Source organism: Trachypithecus francoisi, unplaced genomic scaffold (genome assembly GCF_009764315.1).
Source record: "Trachypithecus francoisi isolate TF-2019V2 unplaced genomic scaffold, Tfra_2.0 Lachesis_group1, whole genome shotgun sequence".
In the NCBI taxonomy this organism is placed as follows: Eukaryota; Metazoa; Chordata; class Mammalia; order Primates; family Cercopithecidae; genus Trachypithecus; species Trachypithecus francoisi.
In genome coordinates, this window is record NW_022681454.1 from 20,171,905 (window position 1) to 20,198,241 (window position 26,337).

At 40.1% G+C, this 26,337-nt stretch overlaps 1 protein-coding gene across 4 annotated transcripts in view; it reads right to left on the reverse strand.

Annotated features, from left to right (window-relative positions):
• KCNIP4 (potassium voltage-gated channel interacting protein 4) overlaps window positions 1–26,337 on the reverse strand; it is a 1,243,239-nt gene that overhangs the window by 256,082 nt on the left and 960,820 nt on the right. Inside the window, exon 1 of one of the 4 annotated variants that reach the window (XM_033213878.1) lies at window positions 4,379–5,205. The exons of the other annotated variants lie outside the window; for them this stretch is intronic. Within the exon in view, the coding sequence (XP_033069769.1) occupies window positions 4,379–4,490 (112 nt within the window). The 5' untranslated portion in view covers window positions 4,491–5,205. Of the gene's footprint in view, window positions 1–4,378; window positions 5,206–26,337 lie in introns of those variants that run through there. 4 annotated transcript variants of the gene reach the window in all.

Below are 26,337 nucleotides of genomic sequence, written 5' to 3' on the forward strand. Positions count from 1 at the left end.
GTTCCTTCCACTATACCTATAGTTATGATCTCTGCATACTCCACATTTCTTTCTTTTCTCATAAAAAAAGATACTTAATAAAGCCAAACAAAGTGGCTCTGAAATAAAGTAGAAGTATATTGTTTCCAAAGAGCTGCATGTCATGGATATCATATTAAATAAGAACTTCTGGAAAAACTGGAAATGAACAGTTCTCCCTAAGTATTTTATTGAGGAGAGAATTCTGTGGATTTTTGTCCTTCTAATCTCCCATCTGAATTGCTACAAAAGCATAACTAGTATCTCTGCTTCCACCTTCTTACCTCTGAACTCATCTTCACCTACTCCCAGGTTGACCGACCTAAAACATGGATCTGTACCACTTGCTTCCCGAAAGTTGAAGTCTTTGAGTCAACGGCTCTTCAATGGCTAGGCAATAAGTGTGCACTTCTAGTGTTGAACCCCAAGTAACTTATCCAGCCACATATTTTATTTTAATGTTCTTAGACCCATGTGCTATGAGCCATACTCAATTCACTGTCCTAATCCATGCAAGTCACCCATTGTCTGCGCCTAGAGTCACAGCTCAATTTCTTTGCTCAGCCTGGAATCTTCTTCCTGGATTTTCCAATTTGGGAAACGCTTCTCTCACTCCAAGGTCCTGTACAACTAGTTTTTCTTCTCCATTAAACCTTCCCTGGAGTCCTTTCCAGAATGAACCTTTCTACCTGTGCTTCTACCGGCCATGGCTTGGCCCTATGCCCTGCATTATTTCCCGTTGTCTTGTTTAGTAAGTAGTCTTCTTTACTAGAATGGAAGCTTGTTGAGGGCACTTCAATGTTCATCTCACACTTTCCCACCCTCTCAGTCAATACCCAACAGGGTACCCTGCACACGTTAGAATTCAATATGACAAGATCACAAGCTAAAGTATGAAATGATGCGCTTAATCTCACGAGTGTTCTTTCTCCTTCCCCTTACTAATGAGTGGATACATGCAAAATTTCAAATCCCTATATTAAAATCACATTGGTTATTTTGATCTTCTTTACAAATTGCTTTTGAGTCCTAAGTCGTGAATTTCAATTAGAACTTTTTTTAAAATAAGACCATCAAAACTGGAAACTAAAACAGGTAATTGTTTCTCTTAACCCTTTTCTAGTCTAATTCTAGTCAACATTAGAGATGAAAATATTAATGCAATACTGCTTTATCTCAACATTAATATGGACCCTCTCATTCAAATGGACTCAGAAGTACTTCTAATGTATTACATAGAAAATCACACTGGAGAAAATATTCCATGATGGTATCATTGATGTATCACTGCTTCCTGAGGACAGGATATAAGCTCAATGCTGCCTAAAAGAAGCTCAAACTTCTACTCTGGGCCTTTTCACTTGCACTTCTCCACCATAAAAAAAGAGGCTAATTCTCTGGCCTCTTGTGGGTTACAGTTTCTAGGTGGTGTAATCTTAATGAAGAATTTAGCAGTTTGCATTGGGATAACCCTGTCAGCCTTTATTATTTGCAGCTAGAAAGAATGAAGGCTCTGATAATCTAATTTTTTTATGGTGGTTTGCACTTTAGCTGCATTTTTTCCTTAATCCTTTACTTGGCTACTGATCAAAAAGTCCAGGTTCTTTTTCTGCTTAGACAATGTCATAGTCTAAAGAAACAGGCAGGAGGCCTAGGATAGAGGTGTCACCTTCTCACTGGACTTCATCCTTGGACTCTGCTTGAACTGGACATTCATCATGATTGAATGTAAGTCACATTTGGTCAAAATTCAGTGCAGATCGTAGAGGTTTGCAAGGGGCTGCGGAGACAGCTTGGCTTGCTTTTGTCCTAATCTCGCCTCTAATTTATGACAAAGGTCAGCAGTCTGGCTTAGCTCATTTATATCCCATGCTTGAGTCCCATTCCTGGATTGAGGTCAAAACCTTGTAGAAATTATATGCCCATTATGTGATTTTCTTTTAAATGCATCTGCCACAAATATTTCACATGATATTAACAGTCAATTCAGGAAAAGGCTCAAGAATTCCAGAAACTTCCCAAGTGCATTTTCATTTATTCCTTTTCCCAGCATTAAGGAAGATGTATAAAAGTATGTTGCAGTAGGAAAAGCACGGTATAGGATTCAGTAGTCTTTGTTTTTTGATCCTGCTTCTGCTCCCAGTGATATTTGCCTTATGACAAGTCAGTTAACCTCACTGGATTGTAGTTGTCTCCTATGCAAAATAAGAGTTGGCCCAGACTAATATTTCCTAACATGTATTTCAGAGGAAAAAGGGACTGGCTCAACAAGTATATGTGGGTCTTTCCTCATGTATGGGGATAACCTGCATCTTTGTGATTCAGCATGATCGTGGATTCTATATCGAATCAAAAGTTTCTCCAGCTTACTAAACATTTCACATAATATCTAAAAATATTTATGTATATCTCTATGTGTATGTGTGTGTGTGTAGATATGGAAATATAGATTTAGATATGGAATATCTCTCCCAAGGAAGATATTTCAGATCAACTGAAAATTTCTGTAATTCTATTTGGTGGAGTCAGGTTTACAATTCTAATTTTCATTTTGTTGAAATTCAAATTTGAAGTTTGAATCTGCAAACCTTCAACTTTAAGTGATATGAAACAGACCTTGAAGAATAAAAGCTGAATCGTTGCCACGGGCCTTACACTTGGGACTTTTGATTTTAAATTTCTACGTTATTAACATTGACAATATAAGAACTGTGCGCTATCCTCATAGCACAGTGGAAGTTGACTTCCTCAATACATTTGTGGGGATTGTCCTTTAGAACCCAGCTCTGAAACTAAGTCAGCTCCAGTACAATGCACTGAAGTTGGGGGCTATGGCTCAACTAAGTCCAGAGAACAAAAACACGGTGACAAAATAAAATAGAAGCAAAGTATTCCAATCATAGAAACTGAAATTACTTGTACTATATTAAGACACTAGCATTTAGTGCATTGAGGCAGTAATCGCAAGAGAATGGAAAATTGTGTAACATTGGAGAAGCCTGCTTACGCATTATTTTCCTTCAGGGGTTAAATAAAATTACTGTGAAATATAAGAAAAGGAAAAAGAACTAAATTCTGAGGTTTTAATCCCATTACAGTATTATTTGTATTGTGTCAAAGCAGAACTGATTGAGAACACTTTAAAGAAGATATGAAGATTACAAGAGAATGTATGTTCTTATATTGTCTAAACAGTTAGAACCTAATGAACCTCCTTTGCAGAATAAAAGGCCTTTCTGAAGATAAGATACATTGACCATTATTAACATATTAACAGCAACAACCTGTATACCGGATGTGCTTTGGGATGATGTCATCATAGCTATCAGGTCTTAGCTCCTATAGTTAGAAAGATTACAGAAAGCATAGGCAAGCTTAAATATTTCCATCTCCCCACATTAAACACAATGTGAGAGGTAAATATTCATAACTTGGCAATAAAAGATCATATCCATATCTGGAAGAAATATTAGTAAGTATCTCAGGGACGCCATTCTTCCACTTAGGAAGAGAGAAGGGCTTGCATATAGAATTGATATCAAATGATTTAAGTTTAAATGATTCAAAGGGTATTATTTTAGTAAAAGCATTATTTTATTAAAAAATAATGTGTGTGTGTGTTTGATACAAACAGTTAAAGCAAAGTTAATCAACTTTTTAAAACTCTCCAATCTTTGAATAACAAAATTCATTTTGGACAGCAAGAGTAAAATTTATGTTAGATGGATCTAATTTTTATTGATAGCGACAGTCCTGTCTCGTGTGCATGAGTTCCCACTCAGGAGACACATGAGCAATGAGACTCACTGGGGAATGCAAATGAAACGCTTGCAAATCAAGTGTTCAAAGCACATTTTTGCTGAGCACCCATTAACTCAATTTCATAGCAAAAGCTTATCCATTTTATATCATAATAAACCACCCCGGTTCACCCTCACACCTCCTAACTAATGAGGCACACACAGATATTCTCTTCACAAATCAAGGTACTCTTTCATAGGATGAAATCACTAATGACATTAAGGCGTGGTAGCCAACATGAACTTGACAACGAAATACCATCCCGTATTATCACCCCATAGGAGTCCTAACTCCCCACCTTAGAAAAATATTTAACCCACAAAATACTAAACCCAAGTAGATTTCAAATAGAAAGATAATGGTACAATATCCCTTCCCTTCTAATATAAAATATTTGGATAAACCAAAATGAACTGTCCAGTCACTAGATGCTCTATGCCAAACATGCATATTTTAGAACTTTTACTTTGAGTATTAAGCCCTCTTAACTTCTGCAGCATCTGTATCTACTTCTAAACCAGACCTTTCCAACAGCACAGACTGGGAGCGACCACTTTACCTTCCGAAAAATCAATCAGTCCCAGCAAATGAAGCAGCTTCAGAGATGCACATATAATCACAACAATACCCACTGTTTGCAGTCCTTCGGACTCCCACTCCAGAGTCAACATCCTCTGAGCTGGCAGAGCATCCCAGCCTCCAGACCCCTTTGGAGTGGAGGGAGTTAATTACAGAATCGTAGCAACGTCAGGCTTGGAACAAAGACTTGCAAGCGGAAAAAGTGAGCAGTTCCTCGCAGATGCACCCTGCCAAGCCGGCGGTCCCCCGGGGTGAGGACAGACCTGGACTAAAGTCCAGCCTCTCATGCTGATCCTGGCATTTGGCTGGCGGGGCTACCCCCGCAACCACAGCGCACGGACCTCTCCACCCTACGCTGCAGCCAGCGGGCGAGTACTTCGACTTCAGAGCTGCGAGGGAAACGTCTGTCGGAGAACTGGAGACTTTGCCGTGTCCGTGGCGAGAAGGGACACTCCTAAAAAACTTGCCCGGGAGAGCACCGCGCGCTTCCCTGGCTGAGGACGCGAGGCTGGGCAGATCTGCGCGCTAGTTTGCTGCCTGGGAAGCTTGCGAATGGCCCCTTTTTGCCAAAGCTGCTGCTCTCTCTTCCTAGAGCCTCCTCTGGGAGACAGCTCAGCCCCCTCTCTGAATGCTAGGAAATAATCCGTTCTGGTGGCTGGTGCCTACAGGGCCTTTCTGAAAGCCCCCGTGGAAGTCTATGAGCAGCTTTTCCAGGGAGAAAAGTGCAGGAGCAAAGCTCCGTGATTCAATGACTTTGTCAAAGGAGAACACCTGAGTCTCCCCCACCACGCCACTCCTTGTTCTGGTCTCCGCTGTCACGTTGGGTGCATTATCAGGGAGACTGATTTAGTCCTTATATTATATTTACAAACATGGACGGAGGGCGTGGCGGAGCAGTACCCAGTAACAACTAAGATGTTCATAACTGCCCCCTGGAAGACGGGCACCACCATTGTCCTTTAAAGTCTGGCCTCAGCCTCTCTGAAAGCAAAGTTTCACAAACTTCCCTGATGATAAAAACAACCTGGGCTTGTTTGTTAAAACCACGCTCATCAGAGGAGCCTGGAGTGTGTGTTATTAAGAAGCCCAGGTGACTCCTATCAACTGGGAAGTGTGGACAGCACCGTCGCAAAGATGCCATCAGGTGTGCTAGTCCAAACCACTCCAAGCAGACCCTGTGCTGTGCCAGGACGACACTGGCTGAATCACTTTGTTGGTTCTCTCCACTCTGCTGAAGCCCAACCTAAAAATGGAGGTGAAGAGAATCAACAGGGACCCTGTATGTGAACTGGAAATATAAGGGTTTGTGAGTAATATCTCAGACCACCAGGGACATGTGCAAGTTCTGCTTCTTTCTCCCTACGTGATCTTGTGCAAGACACTTAACCATTCTAATAACAAGTCCTATTCTATGATGTCAAGATCATAATACTTCATTTAAAGTTCTCCATTTAAAGGGAATTATGGGAATAAAATGTGATCACAGTAATAGTTACCACGTACTAAATAAGCATTTACTATGTACTCATCAATATTGTAGTGACTTTTCAACAATTAACTTATCCCTACATCTGTACGTGGTAGATAAGTTAATCTACCACATAAGTGGCAGATTATAAGTTAATTCTAATAATTTTAACTTTGCAGATGGTGAAAACAAAGCATGAAGAGGTTAACTAACTTGCCAAGCAGTGGACATAGTGACTGGAAGGCAACAGGCTTTCATTCAGTCAGTCATTCATTAGCATTTATTAAGCTGCTACTATGAACTATAAATGGTACATGAATGATCAAACGATAAAAATTGCTCAGCTCTGTCTTTTGGGGGCTTATAGTTTAATGAGGAGGCAGGCATGAAGTAAATGTGACCAATAAATGCACCAACACTCGAATAGATGTCTGCACAGTACAGCGGGAACACGAGGAGGGAAAGTCAACTCTATTTGGGAAAGGGTATGGTGGTATGAGAAAGGAGAGTTCATAGAGGCAGTAACCGTCCATAATGGTACCTTGAATCATTACTAGAAATATTATAGTATACCATGCTCAAGTTTTGAGGCCGGTAGACCTGGGTACAATCCTAGCCTTGCCCTTGCTTGCTCCATGAACTTGGAGAAGATGCTCCATCTCTGAATCTCAGTTTTAAAGGGGAATGCCCCCTTCTCATGGTTGATGTAAGAATTAACTAAGTCTGTGGGGAGTTGAGCCCGGTCCCTGGGGTCCCCTGCCCAGCATATGGTAGTTGTGGGGTGATGACAGAAGTTCCAACTCTTTAGAGGCTCTGCAAGGTCTGCTTGGCTGAAACGACTCTGCTCTTCCCTGGTCCTGTCACCCCTGCTCCCAGGTCTCGTTCCAGTGTTTTTCCCATGGAGACCTGCTGATCGTCTCACCCCACAGGGTGCCTTCTTTCCCTTGAGTCCTAGAAATACGTTGGTCCTGCCAAAGGTGCTTTTCATTTTGAATGACATATTTATAAGAGATATCCTTGTATTCATCTGCCCAATCACCCATCCATCCAAACATTTTCTTCTCAGTTATGCTGGCAAGCCTGTGGAGGGGAAGCAGGTTTTAGTAATTAGTGGGAAAAAAAACTATTTTAGGTAACCATTTTCTGAAATTTCCTCCGACGTTTAGCTACAGAAAGTTCAAAGTTAAAAAAAAAATTACAGAAATTAATGAGGTCAAGTTAAATGTAAACATGTCTTTTAATCCTACATCATACCATATTGTAGTTGAAAGCAACTAAAGTGCTGAGAGGGGGGTCACATGGTTAGAAAACCCAGAATTCAATCATTGCTTTGTCTGGCTTCCAAATTCATGCTTTTCCCTTTATTTCTATGAGCAGATTTCAGCAAATATTTGCCAATTGATCTCTTGGTTTAGAGAGTTGGTAAAATATTTTAAAATTGCCACATCTCGGCCTGGTGCGGTGGCTCAAGCCTGTAATCCCAGCACTTTGGGAGGCCGTGGCGGGCGGATCACGAGGTCAGGAGATGGAGACTATCCTGGCTAACACAGTGAAACCCCGTCTCTACTAAAAATACAAAAAATTAGCCGGGCGTAGTGGCAGATGCCTGTAGTCCCAGCTACTCGGGAGGCTGAGGCAGGAAGATGGTAAGAACCCGGGAGGTGGAGCTTGCCATGAGCATAGATCATGCCACTGCAGTCCAGCCTGGGGGACAGAATGAGACTTTGTCTCAAAAAAAAAAAAAAAAAAAAAAAAAAAAAGACACGTTGTAAAATTGCCACATCTTTTCCAGAAATGAAATTCCTATCTTTTTTGAAATTCACATAAAGTCCCATGAATATGATTTTGTTGGTTTCAGATGGAATTTCCCTTTAGGACAATAGCAGTCTCTACTTAGAATTTGCCAGCGGATTGGAGGTCCAGCCCTTTCCTGTCTGCATTAGCTACATTTACCACATGCTTTCCGAGCTCTGTCAGCTGTGGCTACTGGATCGAATCTGCTGGCTCCCAAGTATGCGGGGGCTCTTTCACATTCACCCCCAGCTGTGAGATTTTGTAAGGCGACAGCACCATAAGAGGAGTTTCATGCTTTGTCTATAAAGTCTAGGGAAGCAGGGGACCTTTGGGGAATGATGTTTATCTAGGGCCACTCGGGGAAAGAAGAGTTGCCTGCATAGCGCTTTGGGAGGCTGAGGTGGGAGGATAACTTGAGCTCAGGAGTTTGAGACAAGCCTGGGGAACACAGTGAGACTCTACCTCTATTTTTAATATTTAAAAATTTAAAAAAGTAACTCCAGATCGTGGCTCAACCATTTTATAGCAGTAATTGGCTATCTCCAACCCAGTTTGTCATATTAAAACATCCTGGCTCATTTACATGCTCATTTACATGCTCACCCCTTTCTTTACATTGTAATGAGTGTCCAGTAGAGGTCTGTCTTTCATGCCAAAGGAAGGGAATACCAAAGGTACACTAGTGGCTTTTACCCATGGATTCTAAGCCAGGCACTGTCTTATGTAGTTTACATGTATAAATTAGTTTCAGCTCACCCCAAATCAATAGGTTAGGTGTTACTATCACTATTTCAGGGATAATAAAAAAAAACTAAGGTGCATTGGGATTAACTTATTTTCATGAAATTACATTCCACAAGGGACATAACCAGGACTTACACCTGATTGACTCCAAAAGTAGTAACTACCAACATTTATGGAGAACTTTTAAGTGTTAGGTACTACTCTAAAATCTTTATAGAGATTAACTAATTTAATCCTTTTATAGTTCCCTGAAATAATTTGGTTTCAAGGAGAAAATTCAGGCTTTAAAAGGTTAAGTCACTTGCCCGAAGCCTCATAGATGGCACTTGGTAGAACTGAGATTTGAATGTGGGTATACTCCGTACTAGGTTCTGCTTACTTTATCAGTCAGCACTTGACTCTCAGCATCCTCTGCACCATGTTGCGGGGCTCTTTAACTGGATAAGAGACTTCGAAAGGAAAATATTGACAGAAACTCTTAGAGAAGTAAAAACTCACTCCAAGGAGGCATGTCCAAATCAATTGACCAGTGTGTTAAAGAGAGAGGGTCAGTAGACTTTACATTTCCTTGCCCCAATCCACTGTGATCCTTTAAATAATCTCAAATGGGATGATTTACCTAAAACCTGAAATTGATCGTTTTTCCTTCTTTGTTATAGCTTCAGTTTGAAATTTCACCAGGTGATAGTCTCGGTTAAGAAATGTTCCTCATCCTGTTTGTTGACATTGTAATAAATGCAAAAATAAGTGTAGCAAGATTGAGGAAAAACGTTAAAATTAGATATATTTACAATCTACCTGTTCTCTCTTCAAATGCATAGACTTACAATGCATATAGAAATGAGTTAAGTCAAATTTAAATGTAAGATGATTAGCCTATGAAGGGAATCAGAAAATGTTACTCCAAAATACATCACTTTGGCATAAGGGTTATTTTCAATTGAATGCAACTGAAATAGGAGACTCAGGAAAAACTCTCTACTTTCCCCCCTTTCTGCCTCAAGGTAGGAGATAGATATATAAATTTCTCTTTGTAAAGTATTCCCTTCTGCTCTCCTGTATGAGAAGGATGAAACTACTATAATCACTGGGCAGAAAGTTGGCACCAGTGGGTTTTGTATAAGAAACCTTACAAATAAGCCTTATATTCCATTAGTTTCCCCCGTATATTTTTCTTTCCACAATTTACCACCCTAGGAGCCCAAATCCTTTTTTCTTTGTCTTGTCACTTCACAATTTATCACCCTTGTTAGGATGATTATATAAGCCCTCAATGCTAAGCACCCCCTTGAGTTACTCTTCATTGAGTTCTCACATGTATATGTGCACTACACATGTACATAAACTCTATTACCTATTTTTCCCATCAATCTGTCCTTTGTCAGTTTAATTTACAGGGTCCAACTACTAAACCTAAGAAGGAAGGAGAGAAAGATTTTTTTCACCCCTATATCCATATTTGTACAATCTTTTAGAAATCATTTAAAGATAAAATACTATTTTTTAAAAAATTTACAAATGCATAAAAAGGAGGTATAGAGAGCAGAGTTGGCTTATTCAAGGTCAGGGATTGGAAGTGGACACAGGTGGCTTTGAATCCTCTAGCTTTTCATAATCCTTGACTTGCTTAGTACAGAAAAATCAGGATGATACGCTGAAAAGTTAAAAAGAAGTAAAGCTCTACAAGGAAAATTTATTCTCTCAGTCAACAGGAGCTAAGAGAAGCAAGCCAACAGGATAGTTGGCATCATCTGGAAGGTTGCATTGAAGAGAGAAACCTAATCTAGGTCATTGAAAATGAGTTTGGAGAGGAGAAGTGACTTTCCCAGGAACATAAATGGGCACACACAAAGACAGCATTGGCCAGGCACCGTGGTTCACGCCTGTAATCCTAGCACTTTGGGAAGTTGAGGTAGGTAGATTGCTCGAGCTCACAAGTTCAAGACCAGCCTGGGAAACATGGAAAAACCCTATCTCTAGAAAAATTACAAAAATTAGCTGGGCATGGTGACATGGGCCTGTAGTCTCAGTTACTTGGGGAGCTGAGGTGGGAGGATTGCTTGAACCCAAGAGGCAGAGGCTGCCTGTGACACTGCACTCCAGCCTGAGCAACAGAATGAGACCCTGTCTCAAAAACAAAACAAAAACAAAACAAGAGACAGCATTCACGACGGTGGTAAAGCCAGATTGAGACCTCCAAGTCAGGAGAGAAAAATGAGATTGGATAGTTGGTGAAAGATGCCACTTAACATCAGGACTTGATGGGGCAAGTAACAAAGACAAGGTCGGTGTATGACCCTTCAAGTCTCTTCACATTGTAAGATTTTCTCACCAAAATGATGAAAGTTATTCACCCTCAGCCACCCTCTACTCTACCCTCCACATCACCTCCACATTAAAGTATATCAAGCTTTTCTATTTTGGGGTTTCTCAATTACTTTGAAAATTCCTAAATGTTCTCCAGATGAACTTTCTGCTCAAACATGATCAGACTCAAGTGGTTTCACTTAGCTGAAGGCTCATTCTGAAAGGTTAGTAAATGTGTCTTGAATGGACTTCTTTAAAATATGTATATGGATATCCATTAAACTATTAAGCACTGCAGTCTTCTGTTTTGAATGCCCTATTGAATCCACAAGGTCGACTGGATTTTCAAATAGAAAGCTGAGGGAAAAAAAACTACCTCCCATTCTAAGACACTTCCAGCAATATTGCACTAATGTATCTTGAAAATAGTTCTCATGAATCTTATGATCAAAGCATGTGCAGTATGTAATCTTCACATAAACAAATAAGTAGACTATTTGGAAGTTCAACCAGAAAACTTGCTTTAGAATATAAGCTTTCCTTAGGATTTATGACATATTTCCATAATTTCTTTTTCCCAGTCTTTGTGGCCTAACCTGAATGAGTTCTTGGGTTTACCCATTTAATCCAGTATGCAATTTGTGGCTCTCCTGTCATATCCCTTTTGATGTAATCTCTCTATAATAAGTATCTTTCACACCCCACCACACTGGGTTGGCTTTAGGGCAGTGATTCTCCAGGATAATAATAATCATTATCCCTTTTATATATTATAGTTTGTAGTACAATAATACTGAGTTCCTACCACGTGACACACAGTGTGCTGAGTGCATTACATAAACTGTCTCATTGAGTTGTCATAATATCTCAATAGAATAACTAATTATTAACCCCATTATATAGATCAGAATGCTGAGATGCAAAAGCTTAAGTAACTTGCCCAAAACTACAGTGTTAGCAGTTGAGGAGCTGGGACTTGACTTTAAGAATTCTCACTCAAGAGCCAGGGTTCTTACATCGGAGGGGAATTATGTGTCAAAGTCATCCTTTTTGTTTTGTTTTGTTTTATATTTTACTGTGGCCCCATTACACAAAGAGAAACAAGATTTAAAATGCAAATGACCTTCAGAAAAGTAGAATATGACCTTAACCTCATACTGAAGTGTAAATATTTAGTAACAAGTTCTTTCCTGGGAACAAGGTTAAGAGAGCAATGAAAACACAAATGAGATAAGAGAAGGAGCTCGGGATGGAGGTGAGAGGAAGGAGAAAAGATAAAGGGAGGGGAGAAGAGAGGAAGAAAAGGCAGAGGGAGACATGAGAAAGAGAAGAAACAGGCAATCCTTTACTCCAGGCACTGAGAAATCTAAGGATACATAGATGAATGGGGCCTGTGTTCTGTTTGTGAGATTCTCTTAGATGGTCAGGGAGATGTGATCTAAAATGCATAAAAGAGGGCTCCAGGAAAGGGCCAATAAAGGGCCTATTTCTCCTTCAATTAATCCTGCCTCCCTGGTCCACCAGTCTCTGGGTCTATTATAACTAGAAATACAGAATATCTCTTCAGCTTCATTTTGTCAGCCACAGCTTCAGATGACCTTGGAAATGGAACAAGTGGTTTTAAAAGTATGACAAATGGCAACTCCATGGATGTTGTAGCCATGGCTGGGTCTTGGCCCTACTTCTAGTTCTGTTCCTAGGCCCTGTGATACTTTCCTGCTCATTTGGGCCAGGGCCTTGCTGCCATAGATACACCAGCTCATCAGCTTGGATCCTCCCAGTTCTTGGGCGAGATTCCCAGAGACTGGCTTGGGTGTTCTCAGAGCTGTGTAAGCTCATTTCTTGCACCACAACAGTACTTGGGAAACAGAACCCAGCAGGCTTTGGCTTAAACGCTTTCCAATTCTGCAGAGAAACTGAATGAATATTTTTAGCATATTTTGTTGTATAAGAGTTGCAGAGACTGTGTTAGTCCGTTCTCATACTACTATGAAGAAATACTCGAGACTGGGTAATTTATGAAGGAAAGAGGTTTAATTGATTCACACTTCCTCATTGCTGGGGAGTCCTCAGGAAATTTGCAATTATGGCAGAAGACAAAGGAGAAGCAGGCACCTTCTTCACAGGACAGCACGATGGTGTGGGTGCAAGCAGGGGAAATGTCAGATACTTACAAAACCATCACATTTCATGAGAACTCACTCACTATCATGAGAACAGCTTGGGGGAAACCACTTCTATGATCCAATTACCTCCACCTGGTCCCGCCCTTGACATGTGGGGATTATGGAAATTATGGGGATTACAATTCAAGATGAGATTTTGGGTGGGAAAACAGCCAAACCAAATCAAGATTATATGGAAAGAATATTTCATATGGTTCCCAAAATTCTCCTCCCCAAATAATTCCAAATTGCCATGTTTATCCATGTGCTTTCTCCTCTCTCCCTCCTTTTCTCCCTCTACCCCACCCCACATACAATTATCACCAGGATCATTTTCCTTATCTATGAGATTAGAATGGGTGAAGTCTCAATGACTTAGAAGTCCCCTTTGTACCAACCTTAGATTCCCTGCACATTCTCAATGGGTGATGAACAAAGGAAGTACAGAGTAGGCCGAGCATGGTGGCTCATACTTATAATCCCAGCACTTTGGGAGGCCAAGGCGGGTGGATCACCTGAAGTCAGTAGTTCAAGACCAGCCTGGCCAACATGGTGAAACCCTGTCTCTACTAAAAACACAAAAATCAGCTGGGTGTGGTGGCGGGCACCTGTGATCCCAGCTACTCTGGAGGCTGAGGCAGGAGAATCGCTTGAACCCAGGGGGGTGGAGGTTGCAGCGAGCCGATCGTGCCACCGCACTCCTGCCTAGGTGACATAGTGAGATTCCATTTCAAAAACAAAAAAAGAAAAAAAAGAAAAAAAAAGATAGCACAGAACAAATGTTTAGAGAATGCCTACTAGAATACAGGGCATGGGTCATGGTAGGACTTCACTCTCTAAGTGCTAGCTATATGAGGTCATGGCACAGGACTGGCAGCCAGATGTGTAGCCTGGTTTTTGGACCGTTAGTCCAGTTCTCTTTCCACTGCAACAGGGTGTGAAGATGTCTGCATAATAGCTAAGTTAAAAGCAAGAAGGGACTATGAACTATAGAAGAGATTTCTTATAGTGAGAAGATCAAGAAAATCCCAAAGAGAAGACATATGAACTAGCCATGAAGGCCAGGATTAATATTACCTGTGTCCATATTACTGTTCATGAATGCAGACTCTTGATAGTGCTTCCTGAATCAGAAGCATCTATGAATAGCTTGCAAGATTCATTGTAACCCAGCAATCAGTGAAGCTAGTGGTCACATCCCAATGAATCACTTTGACAAAAGGGACTAAGCTTTATTAATAGAAGTAGAGAAAGAAGAAAAGTTTCCCCTACCTCAGCTTCAAATACAGAGGCCCAGAGAACTGGAAATGAAATCATTCTTCTGAGGATAAGATTTCCTAGAACGCACAGTCAGTGTTGCAGCTTATCTGCCTGAGATTGCTTATTTTCTGTTATTGTACCCATTACTATAATGCTGAAATCAGTTTGTATTTGTTTCCCATTGCTGCTATAGTAAATTTCCACAAGCCTGGTGGCTAAAAAGGACACAGATTTATTACGTTAGAGTTCTGGAGGTCAGAAGTTTGAAATGGTTCTCATTGGGCTTAAATCAAGGTGTTTCCCTATTGAAGATCTAGGAGGGAATCAATTTTCTTGCCTTTTTCAGCTTCTAGAGGCTGCCTGCTTATCTTGGCTTGTGGCCCCTTCCATTGTTAGTGTCAGCAATGACCAGTTGAGTCTTTCCCACATTCCATTGCTCTGACACTGACCCATCTACCTCCTCTTTCCTTTATCCTTGTGATTACATTGGGCCCACTTAAAAAATCCATGATACTATTCTTATTTTAGGGTCATCTGATGAACAACCTTAATTTCATTTGCAACACTAATTACTTTGTGTCACATAACCCAAAACAACATAAATTTATTATTTCACAATTCCTGGGTTTAGAATATGGACATCTTTGGGGTTTTTTATTCTGCCTACTATATAGATGTAATATATTAGTTATTTTTAACAGGAAACAATCTTTAAGAAGAAAAAAGAACGTAAACTGAAGCTCACTAAGATAGAGTCCACTTTGTTAGGAACAAACCAGTTGAGGTAAGTGCACGTGAGTGTGAGAATGAGTGTGTGTGTGTGTGTCATTTTTAACGTACAGACAAAGAGCTTTGTCTTTAAGAAGGAAAGGGCAGCTTTAATTAGCATTCCTATTTCTGAACTAATTGTCACAGAGGAAGGACTCTTAGGAATGTACATTTCAAAATATTTAAAAGGGAACACTAAACAATTTAGAATCATAAACTAATGATCAGACCGAGGGACATTCTCCTTTCATTTTAGTGGTCAGAAACAATTAGGTGCAAGCCTCGACAGGAACTAGGAGTTACAGGGATGCAACCCTGCAGCACCCAGAACTGGTTCTGTGTTCTTCCCACAAAGAAATGTCCTGGAGGATTACAAAAGAAAACGGAGGAGGAACTACTGCATAAGAAGAGAAAAGGCATTCACATGTTGTCAGTCCTGTCAGCTAATTCAGCCTTTAAGAAGGATGGATAAAACCAAAAATGAACTAAACTCTTCAGCTACTGAATTGTTCATTTTCAGTTCAAGTGTGCAATGCTCTGAACATGAGAAAGCCACAGAGCATGACTTGCCAAGATTGTTCATGGTAGCAATTAAACTCTAGGAAATGAGGGGCTTCATCCTTTGAAGATCCACAAGACACTGTCTCCTAACACTGCCTTTAAATGTGCTTGCCTCTTATACATTTCAGTTAAAAATCAGCTGTAATACCTTCTGAATGTCTACATTTATTCATGATTTTCCCGGAGTAAGTTTACCTATATTTACACTTTTACAGGCTTTCTCTCACTTGTTCTTTACAGTAGGCCATTTTAAAAATGAGAAAACTGAGACTAAAAAGGTTTGCATGATCTGAGATCAAAAATAGCTGCAAAACAGGATTTTAAAAACAGGTATTCTGGCTTCATGCCAATTTTAGATTTTTTTTTTCTTTTCTAGTCTTACAGAGATCTTTTCTCTGTTGGGTGCTATGGGAAGTGCTTTATATCAGTGACTTATAAAATGGGGATAATAAAAGCACCTATCTCACAGTGCTGTCAGGGGCAATGAATGGGTTAATGTAGTTAAAGCATTCAGAGCAGGCACAAAGCAAAGACTCTGTTTCTCTCTGTTTCTAAGAGTAATTATAATATTTTAGTAGCCATCTCTGAGGCCTGTCGATTATTATGCCCATTTGACAAATAAACTGTGATCCAGAATGGTTAAGACACTTGTTACAAAGGTGGTAAGTGAGCCTGGAACTCAGTCTTGCTGTGAGAACCCATTCCCATTTGCACAAGCCACACTCACTTTGCCTTTCTGGTTTCAAAGAACCACTCTCAGTCACTCAGTTAGTTCTTGGCTTCCAAACAAGGCAGAGCCTAAACTAACTGAGCTGTATTATTATACTTAATCCATTTGACAAGATCCTCAGATTTCAGATGCCATCGCTCGGTAATCTCTTCTTTATTTGAGGACTTTGACCTTTGCATAATTTCCACCTCACTGCATTTGTGCAAAAAAATGTTAACACCGGTTATGTGCCATGCAAAATACGCCAGGGACTGTGGGGCATGAAGGGTGTGAAGAAGCTTACAGCCCAGAAGAAAAGGGAAGGAATGCACATAAGTTACTAAATCCAAGGAAAAACATTAGTGTCCATGAGAATATGTGTTTAAAGTGTGGTAGGATTTCAGGGGCAGGAGAGGAGCAAGAAAGTGGAAGGGTTGATGTTAATCAGGGAATGCTGCATGCAGTCTGAGCTTGACCATGAGTGGCAGCTCAATCATTAGTTTAATGAGTCAATCAACAACACTTATGTCTGCTCTATGCTAGAATATGCAAGATCCCCAAATACAATCCAATCAACAAATCCTATTGGTTCCACCTCCAAAGTACATTCTGTATCTGACCAATTCTCACCAACTCTGCTAACATAGCCCTAGGCCCAAGCCAACATTCAGCAAACTCCAGTCTAATTTTGTTACTTTTGCTCTCACACCCCTAAGATCTATGTTTACACAGTAGTCAGATTAAAGAGCATATCTTTCATATAATTTCCCTGCTTACAGCCCCTCAATAGCTGTCCATTATATTCGGGATAACATTCAAACTCCTCACTGTGTTTTGGGTCCTCTTTGATCTCAATTCAGACCAATTTAATCCTGTCCCACATCTCCTCATCACATTTATCTGCCCACATAGTCTTTCAATTCATTAAATAAACTAAGACTATTCCTGCCTCTGGTCTTTGTACTTTGTGATCCCCATGTGACATTCTTTACCCCAAGTCTGTCCCCTTATTTCTTAGACTGTCTCCTTATTCTTTTCTGTTTCTTGCCACTCACTTCTAAGCTCAAATGCTGTCTTCTCAGAGAGGACTTTCCTGACCACTCTATCAGAAGGATTCTGTGTTTTTGTCACCATTCCCTGGTTACTCTTGATCAAATTGCTGTTTTTTTATTTAATTTTCTCCATAGCACTCACCAACTTCCCTGAACCTATTTTTTTACATGCCTCTTAGCACGTTCATTTCCTATCTCATTCCCACTTTTGTAGATGCTCCTCTCATGCGGGCCCTTTACCGATCTCATTCATCTCACTGTCTCCAGGAGCTAGGAGAGAGGTTGTCAGTTACAGGCTTTGTATAATGATTTGTTGAATGAATGATGGCATAAGACAGGGTTCTTTCCTCATGCAGGCATTTGAATCTCATGAACTGCATCAGCAAAGTCATAATCAGAGACTGGCAAGTAACTTTATTAAGTAGTGTAGTGGGTTCAAGAGGGAATTCATTAGACTAGGATGGGGGGAAACTACAAAGACCTGCAAATATCTATAAGAGAGTGGAATGAGGAAGATTTAATGATTGTTTCAGGCAGTTGATAGGCATGATCTTAGCAGTGTCTGGTCTGCTTCATCTGGTAATAGTGAAAATATAAGCAACCACAACCGTGAAAGAAAAGAGAAAAGAAATAAGAGACAGGAAAACCAATGAGTAGGTTATTGTAATGGTCTAAGCCAGACGTCCTATCAGTGGGCAGAAAGGGATTGGACACAGAAACCAGCAAAGCTGCAAAGCTGAACCCAGCAGAGCATAGTAGCCTATGTGAAGCAGAGGCTGAGGAGAGGAGGCATCAAAGGTGATCTTAACTGATTGTGAAACATGTTGGACTTATTCCTCAACATATCACTGGCTCTGACTAGTGAAAGAATTAAAGGGTGTTGTAAGGAATCTGGGATAACTCATTAACACGAAGAAAAAACTGCACAACCAAAACTTAGGAAGGGCTGGGAAAGGGGACGCTGAGTGACCTGCAGAAGGAGCTTGCTGACCTCTACCTGAGAGGGCTGCCCTTAGCATGCTTCTCTCCAGGTGTTCTTGACCATGGCATCTACCCGAATCCCAATCTTCAAGTTTCAAATATCAACGAGGAAGATCCTGTATGTAGGTCAGACGAATGCTGCTGGATCAGTCTGTTATCGCCTGAATCAATCTGTTATTGCCAACTACAAAAGAGCACAAGGGACCCACTCCTAATGACTGGGGTCCTTTTAGGACAAAGAAAACTCTTGAAAGGCCATACAACTGCTTCAAGTCACCTCGGGTGAAATTGGAAACAGGAACGTGTAGGGAGGTGAAGGTAATTGAAGTTTTGATAAAGTTGTGTTTGAGAAACCATCAGGTAATCCAGGTAGAGCTGCTGAGCTGATAACTTAAAATCTGGAGCTATGCCTTGGGAGAAGGGCCAGAGCGAGAGGGAAGATAATCTGGGATTCATCCACAGAAATGAGAAACTGAAGTGACAGTAGTAAATGAGATATTCAGGGAAGAGACAGAGAAAGAGAAAAGAGCAAAGAATCAAACTTCTAGGAGCAAGGGGAGCCAAGAGTGCCAGAGCAGGATTAGTAAGTGAGATCTAAGGAGACCCTAGAAAGTCATGTTTCATGGGAGTCAAGAGAGGATAGAGCTTCAGAGAAGCTGGATCATCGGGTTCACTGTAGCAGCCCTATCAATCTCAAGTGAAAGTTTCGTCCTAGCACCAATTAGCCTTAGGCAAGTGTGTGTGCAGGGGGCATTTGTATGTGTGTGTACATGTCCAGAGGCCTGAAGGGCAGGGGTGGAATGTAAATATAATGGTTAAAGGGATTTTCAACCATAACATGTAATCTACAATAAAAGTCTATAGCCACACTATTGATTACTTTATCAGGGAAAACTCTCATAAGGCAACTAGACTTTGCTTTTACGTTATTTTGACATGGTTCATGAAGAGATAAGAGAAAGCAGATCTGAGGTCCGTTGGTCTACCGAAGTTGTCTTCAAGTCTGAAAGAATGAAGGGCTGATTTAATTCACATCTCATTTCTTTTAATAGCCTGATTTAAAAATAAGAAAACACTTGTCTTTTCATCTGTGACAGAAGATGAGGACAGGGTCATAGATCTGAATAAGGATAATAGCTCTTTGCAAAGATGTACCCCAAATGGAAGATGACTCAATGTCTTGACACTAGTGAGAATAAATTGCACAGTCAGTGCACTTAATCTTAAAGGTCTTATGCTTTTTTATTCAATCCAGGTCAATTCAACAAGTATTATTGAGCATCCAGTAAGTGCCCAACATTGATGCAGGAGCTGGGAATATGATAGGTACAAATGAGCCAGCTCTTGCTTTCTTGGAGCCTACAGTCAAATGGGAAATGCAGAAAAATAAAGAGGTAGTCATTAAATATCATAGTGAGAGCAAAGGTGGTTCATCATGGGAGCTCATTTCTTTTTTTTTTTTTTTTTTTTTTGAGGCGGAGGGAGCTCATTTCACAGACACTTAACTTACCCTTGATTCTAGACAGGTTTTCTGACAAAAATACATCATCTGAGCAGAGATCTTAAGTATGAGCAGGATCAGACAAAGATAGGAAAAATCTGTTACTTATAGAGCAAACAGTAGTTTCAACAGCTTGGAACCTAGAGGGACATCACACTTCATCTTAGACATAGGCAAGAGCTCAGTTTCCTGAGTGAGTGTGTTTGGGTAGGAACAACACAAAGTTGATGAATTAGACAGGAATAAATCATATTTCAAGATACAGGGCTATTAACATAAATAGGACACAGATCACGAAGGATCTTTAGAGCACCCAAAAAGTAGTTTGTGTGTGTGTGTGTGTTTTTTAAATCTTGAGAGCATGAGGGAACCACTAAGAGGTTGTAATCAGAGGCACACATCATCAAATGTGTCCTTCAGAATGATCACCATGGTTGCTGTGTAGACAAGTGATTGGGGGCTTGGGGGAGAGGGTGGCTGGTCTAAAGGTAAAGGGACTAATTAAGAGGCTGTTCCAGAAATTCAGGAAGAGGTGACTTAGGAATGTGGCAAACTGACTGGAGAGACTTGGATGGATGTGACAGATACAGATGTGATGAAATCTATAGATACTGAAAGCCAATGAACCATTAGGCCTGGAGAGGAAAAGAGTACAAGATGATATTCAAGTTTTCAGAAAAAAAATTATCATTTCTAGCTGAAAATTAAGAGGTTATTTGCAAAACTAATTACAGTATAAAAGACTAACAAAGTGTGCAAAGATTTGAAGCAAGAAGGAAATAGAACATGCATGTCACAACTTAGAATTTTCTGGTAGAGGCAACTTAATCTTCCCAGAGTATTCATCTCCATGTTTGGGACATCCAGTCATTGCCAAGGAATGGAGGACAAAAAGAATTGAGAATATGTGCCATGTGAGTATTTGTTCATGACCACTTAAAATCAGATGCTTCTGCAGTGTAGACCCTTCCTACGTCCCTTGTCTTAGGATAGTGAATTTTCCAGGTAGGCGTAAACCATTGATTCCAGCAGGTGCCAAGCAGAAGGATCTGTAGCTAACATGCAAATCATTAGCAAATGTATTTGGCTAATTCTCAGTCCTACTGCCAACTCCAGACCAAAGCCACCATCCTCTCCTTCATGACTCCTCTCATAAATCATCTCAGCTGCTGCCCTTGCCTCCCCATATTCTATTCTACAGAAAAAAAAAGATAAACATTTTAAAGCATAGCTCAAGTTATGTGACTCCTCTGCTTCAAACCTTCCAATAACTTTTAAGAAAAAAAAGAAAAAGAAAAAGCAAGGTGGCTCACACCTGTAATCCCAACACTTTGGAAGGCTGAGGCAGGCAGATCGCTTGAGGTCAGGAGTTCGAGACCAGCCTGGCCAACACGGTGGAACCCTGTCTCTATTAAAAATACAAAAATTAGCCAGGTGTGGTGGTGCATGCCTGTAATCCCAGTTACTAGGCAGGCTGAGGCAGAAGAATTGCTTGAACCTGGGAGGTAGACGTTGCAGTGAGCCAAGATTGTGCCATTGCACTCTAGCCTGTGTGAAAAGAGCATAACTTCGTCTCAAAAAAAAAAAAAAAAAGATAAAAGCCCATTCAAAATGGGATGTGCACCTTTCATGATAACTCTTCGATTTTTATCTCTCACTATGCACCTCTTACTCCAGCCACAGGGGACTCCGCTATGTGCCTTGATCATACAGACATGCTTCTATCTCAGGGATTTAGCACTTGTGGTTTCCTCTTCCTAGACCTCAGTAAGTCCAGCAGCGACCTTCTCCCGAATTACATGCCTCCACTCCCAATTCTTACTCACCTCTTCCAAACCCTTTTATACTTTTTAGCAATTATCACTATCATATAAATTACATATTGTTTTTATTTATCTTGTTTTTCCCACTGGGCTCTAAACACTATTAGGCAGAATTTTTATCAGCTTTATTCATGATTCCCAGTACTAACAGATTTGACATGTAGAAGGAGGTAGATAATGAGTTAATGAATGTTGCTGAAATATCTACTGAAAGCAACAAAGATTGACTTTCATGAGTACACATGGTTTCCCTTAGTTAACATACATAGATATAATACATTACCCTTAAATATTTTGTATTGCTATGTTAATAGAGAAAAAACTTCAATTTCCCCTTGGGAGAAAACACGATGAAATTGCTTCATTAATTGCTTATGAAGAAACTGAAAATGTAATAAGTAACTAAAGTTCTAAAAAAATTTGACAACAACACCCCTTGAACCTGCCCTCCAAGGCAGGTGGGTCCTGAAATGGAAAGCTCTTTATGTTTATTTGGGTGATAAGATAGATTTGGCCAGTTCATTTTGGATTTGAACTGGGTGAGGATGAATTGCCCTGCATAATTGAGGAAGATGGGATTTCAAGTGGCCTACCTCCTCCTGTTGTCTGGGTGGAGCTGACTTGGTTCTATGGATGAAAAAAGGGATAAAAATGAAGAAACAGGAACCAGAGAATGCACTCTCCTTAAGCAATGACAACAGTAATTTATTGAGTGCCTACTCTGTTAAAGATATGGTAGCAGAGTCCTCACATATATTATCCCACTTAACTGTCGCGAGGACTCTGTTAGGTGTATATTATCTGCACTTAGCAGATAAGGAAATTGAGAGAAGTTTGAAGTGCTTTCGGTTTTGCACACAATTTATTGGTGCTGGGATTGAATCTAATCTGACTGCTGTAAGACCCTCTTTCTCCATGAAATCATGCTTATTTGTTCTTGGATCCTCTCTTTCCTTCTCACCACAAAGTAGAAGGCATTTTTCTTCAGAAATAACTTTAGGAATAATAATTTTGTTTCCAGGTAAGTTCATTAAAACCCTTTGTAACGTATAATACAGTTGAAAGAGCAAGATAGTTTCTATGGAAATGTGAGCTGGGAGCTTTAAACTGGAGACTTAACACATGAACTTTGGGGATGTAATCTGTTTCCCTCTTCTCAGAGGAGATAAACAGGCAGCACTGTTCAATTACTCAAACTCATTCTGTGTTTCCTCTTTCCAGAGAGCATTTAGCCCTGCTTTATTTTTTCCCACCATTGAAGTACAAAAGCTGCCTGGTTTTTCACTGCACAAAGTAAATGATGAGCCTAGAGCCAATTTCTCATCTCAGACGCTGCAGTTTTCAATGTGCATTCTGAAAGCTTTGAATATGACTATAAACACATCAACCAAAACAAACTGTAATTTTTATAAAATAAGCCTCAGAGTATGTTTTGCTGAAACTTAACACCTTTTGTCTAAGAGAAAAAGCAGAAAAGGCAGTAAGAGGAGAACACTCGTACTCCATTCATTGGCAGTGCTGAATCCCATACAAAATCTGGTAGAGCATAATCAAGACATATGGCCTCATCTTTCTTTGCCACTTCCCAAGAGTGAGGTGTTTAAGAAAGCTGAGAAGTCTTCCTGGCCAATTCAGAACGGGGTTGTCTGCAGCAATGCTATTGGAAGTGTGGCATCAGCACTACGTGGGAGAGTGTGAAAAATGCAAATTCTTGGGCCCACCCCAGACCTACTCAATCAGAATCTCTGGGGTGGGTGCAGTAATCTGTTTTACAAGTACTCTAGATGATGGCGATGCAAGCTCAAGTTTGGGAAGCATAAACTAAAGGGAAGGAATTCCACCTGAGCCCAGAACAATGGGATTCAGGTCACTGGAACATCAACTGACAGAGAATTATTTTGAGATAGGTCCTTTAACCTCTCTGGCTTTTGTGTTTCTTGTCTATAAAATAAAGAAATTGAACCATTTTAATCCTGGATCGCATCTTAACCTATTATCAGAGCATATCATGGTTACCTGACACTGGTATAAACATCCCTCCCATAATGAAAAATTTGAGTTTCATTTTCTGACTGCTCTTATTTCTTCTAGCTACTGTAATAATGACAATCACAGCAAAACATCATAGGAGGGCCTTCTGGGTTCGTGTACCATTTCCCCAAGTTTAACACGTTTGATCTGCTGATGTCCTCTAGTAGTAATATCTCCAGTTTAGTACCGAGAGAGCTTATGTCACTTCCTGAAGGTCACAAAGAAAGTAAATTACAGGGCTGAAATTTGAGCCCAGTTCTGATTTCAAAATCTGCTCCTTCCTTTCTACCAAAGTTGATCTTCCCGGAACTGGTAACTTTCATTAATGAAAGGAAGAAAAACAAAACAAAACACCACAATCCGCAAGGTGGGGCTAAGCAGACCTCATTTCTGTGAACAGCGTGATTCCTTTAAGTGTGTAAAGCAATTATTTTGAATACATTTAACACACATATTGATTTCATATAAAAGCCACTTTACCTAAGAGTGATCAATAAACAACAAAGCTTGCTTGTAGTTGTACTAAACTGCTGATTTATTGACAACTCTGAGATATTTTGTCCCTGGTGAAAAGACACAAAAAATAGAAACTGGAGAGAACTTTGGAAAGCTTCTACCTTAATGAGGTTACCATAGGCAAAAGGAAATTTAGAACTGGAGAAGTCTAGCAATTTATTTAAGGTCACACAGCTGGTTAGTGGCAGAAATATGGTCAGAATGTAGCTTACTGCCCACCTGAGTTGGTGTTATTGCTGATGTTATTTTATTAAATGAAACTGGATATTGTTTTTTTAAGAGCGGGCACAAATTCATATATCCATCTTCAGAGGAAGCTTATAAAGAAGTGTGGTAGTGCAGATTCTTCAATGATAAGCCAGAATTACTCACACCAATAAAGTTAAGATGCTAATTCTGGGCAGAGGCAAGAGCCTAAAGCAAAGGTATGGGGGTCCGGAATAACATGATGTGTTTGAGGAACTATCAGAAATTCCATATTACTAAAAAATGAATAGGTACAAATCAGGAAGCAGTTGGAAATGAGCCTGGAGAGGTATGGAGTATTGAGGTTACGAAGGACTGCGTATGTCATCCCAAGGCATTTGATGTTCATAAGGAGTTGCTAAAGAATTGATGCAGGAGAACGGCACAAATAGATTTGTATCTTAGCTTGCTTTGACTATAGTATGGATTTGAGGGGTGAGGAAAGGAGGAGATACAGCATCCAAGACTAAAACTAGTGAGATGAGTTGGGCTTATAATGTTGCAGGCAGCAAATGGTTAAGTCTGTGCAATGTCAATCTTACAAGGAATGAAGTAGAAGGGGAAGACTCCAAAGATTTTTTGAGAGGTAAAATGACCACAACTCAGTGCTTGATTCAATGAGAAAGGAGAGAGTATATGGGCGACTCCCAAATTTCTAACTTGGACAACTGATGGATGGTGATGAGATAGGGAGACCAAAGAGGAATACATTGGGCCAAGTGGAAATAGTACAACTAGTATTGCGTCCACTGTATCCCTGCACCATCGCTGTCAAGATATCCTGGAGAGACAGTCCACACAGAGGCGATGATCCACACCATTGCAATGTGTGAGACTCCCCAAGGCAAAAGAGTAACACAGTCAAGGTGAGAGTCCTGGAGAATGTTACAGAAGAGGAGGCACCTACCACAATTACTGTGGGAGAGAATAAAGGAGTTGGAAGCAGAGAGGGAATGCCTTGTGTCAAAAGCCAAAAATAATTTTCTTTTTCACACTTCATGAATTATAATTAGCCTCAAATGCATAGAGTTCTACGGAAGTTAAAAGTGACTTCATTTGTGCAATATGGGTGTCACTGGTACAGAAGATCAGTAAGGATGGAAACGCAAACACGTGGAGATGTTAGCTGCAGAATTGAAACAGGCGTGTTTCTGTTTTATGGGATTGAAAAATGTTAAAGGGGAGAGGACAGGACATAGGAACAGAGTGGTGCAAGCATGACATAAACACATATTGAAGAGCAAGCAGAGAGGAAGAAGTCAATGTAGAGAGAGAGGAGACAAGTGATGGAACATCTCCGAATGTGGAGGGACCAATAAGGTATTATTTGGCTTTGGCTTAGAAAAACTTAAACTCATGTGAATAACAAAAGTATAGACCTTGTCAAATAAAATATTGTACTATTATGGGAGTTAATGCTTATATGACAGCCAGAGGTTCCTTGTAAAAACAAACAAACAAACAAACCCAATAAAAAAAAAGGGGGTTCCCAGATTATAATGTGAGCTGCAGATCAGATGTTTGGAAAGTCCACGAGTTTCCCCTGACATCTACCCGGTCACATGGAGTGGTTCAGTACACAGGCAGAGCCAGCCACATGTTTTTCCCTGCTTTGATAATCCAGTTACCTGCTTCTCAAATAATCAGGAGAATATAATCTTCAGCAGTATGGGTATCATACAGATGAAACTAATAAGCAATCATTGGGGCCTTCTCACTTTTTCCCACTTATTGAAGTGTTTTCTGAATAAATACCAAAAAGCCTAATCATAGAAAGCTTTAATTGGCTCAATTCTAATTGAGATGACTAAGATAATTTATATTTCATATTTATTTATTAAGTGAACATCCTTAAAACACAGTATCTATCTACCATTTTTTTCTACATATAACCTGCCTGAGAACTCAGATCAAATGGGTTCCCAAATTATGCTGGACAGTAGGACAAGTTTGATGAATTTCACCATAAATATGATTTGGCACAACTTTATTTGAAAATAGAAGGATAGAATT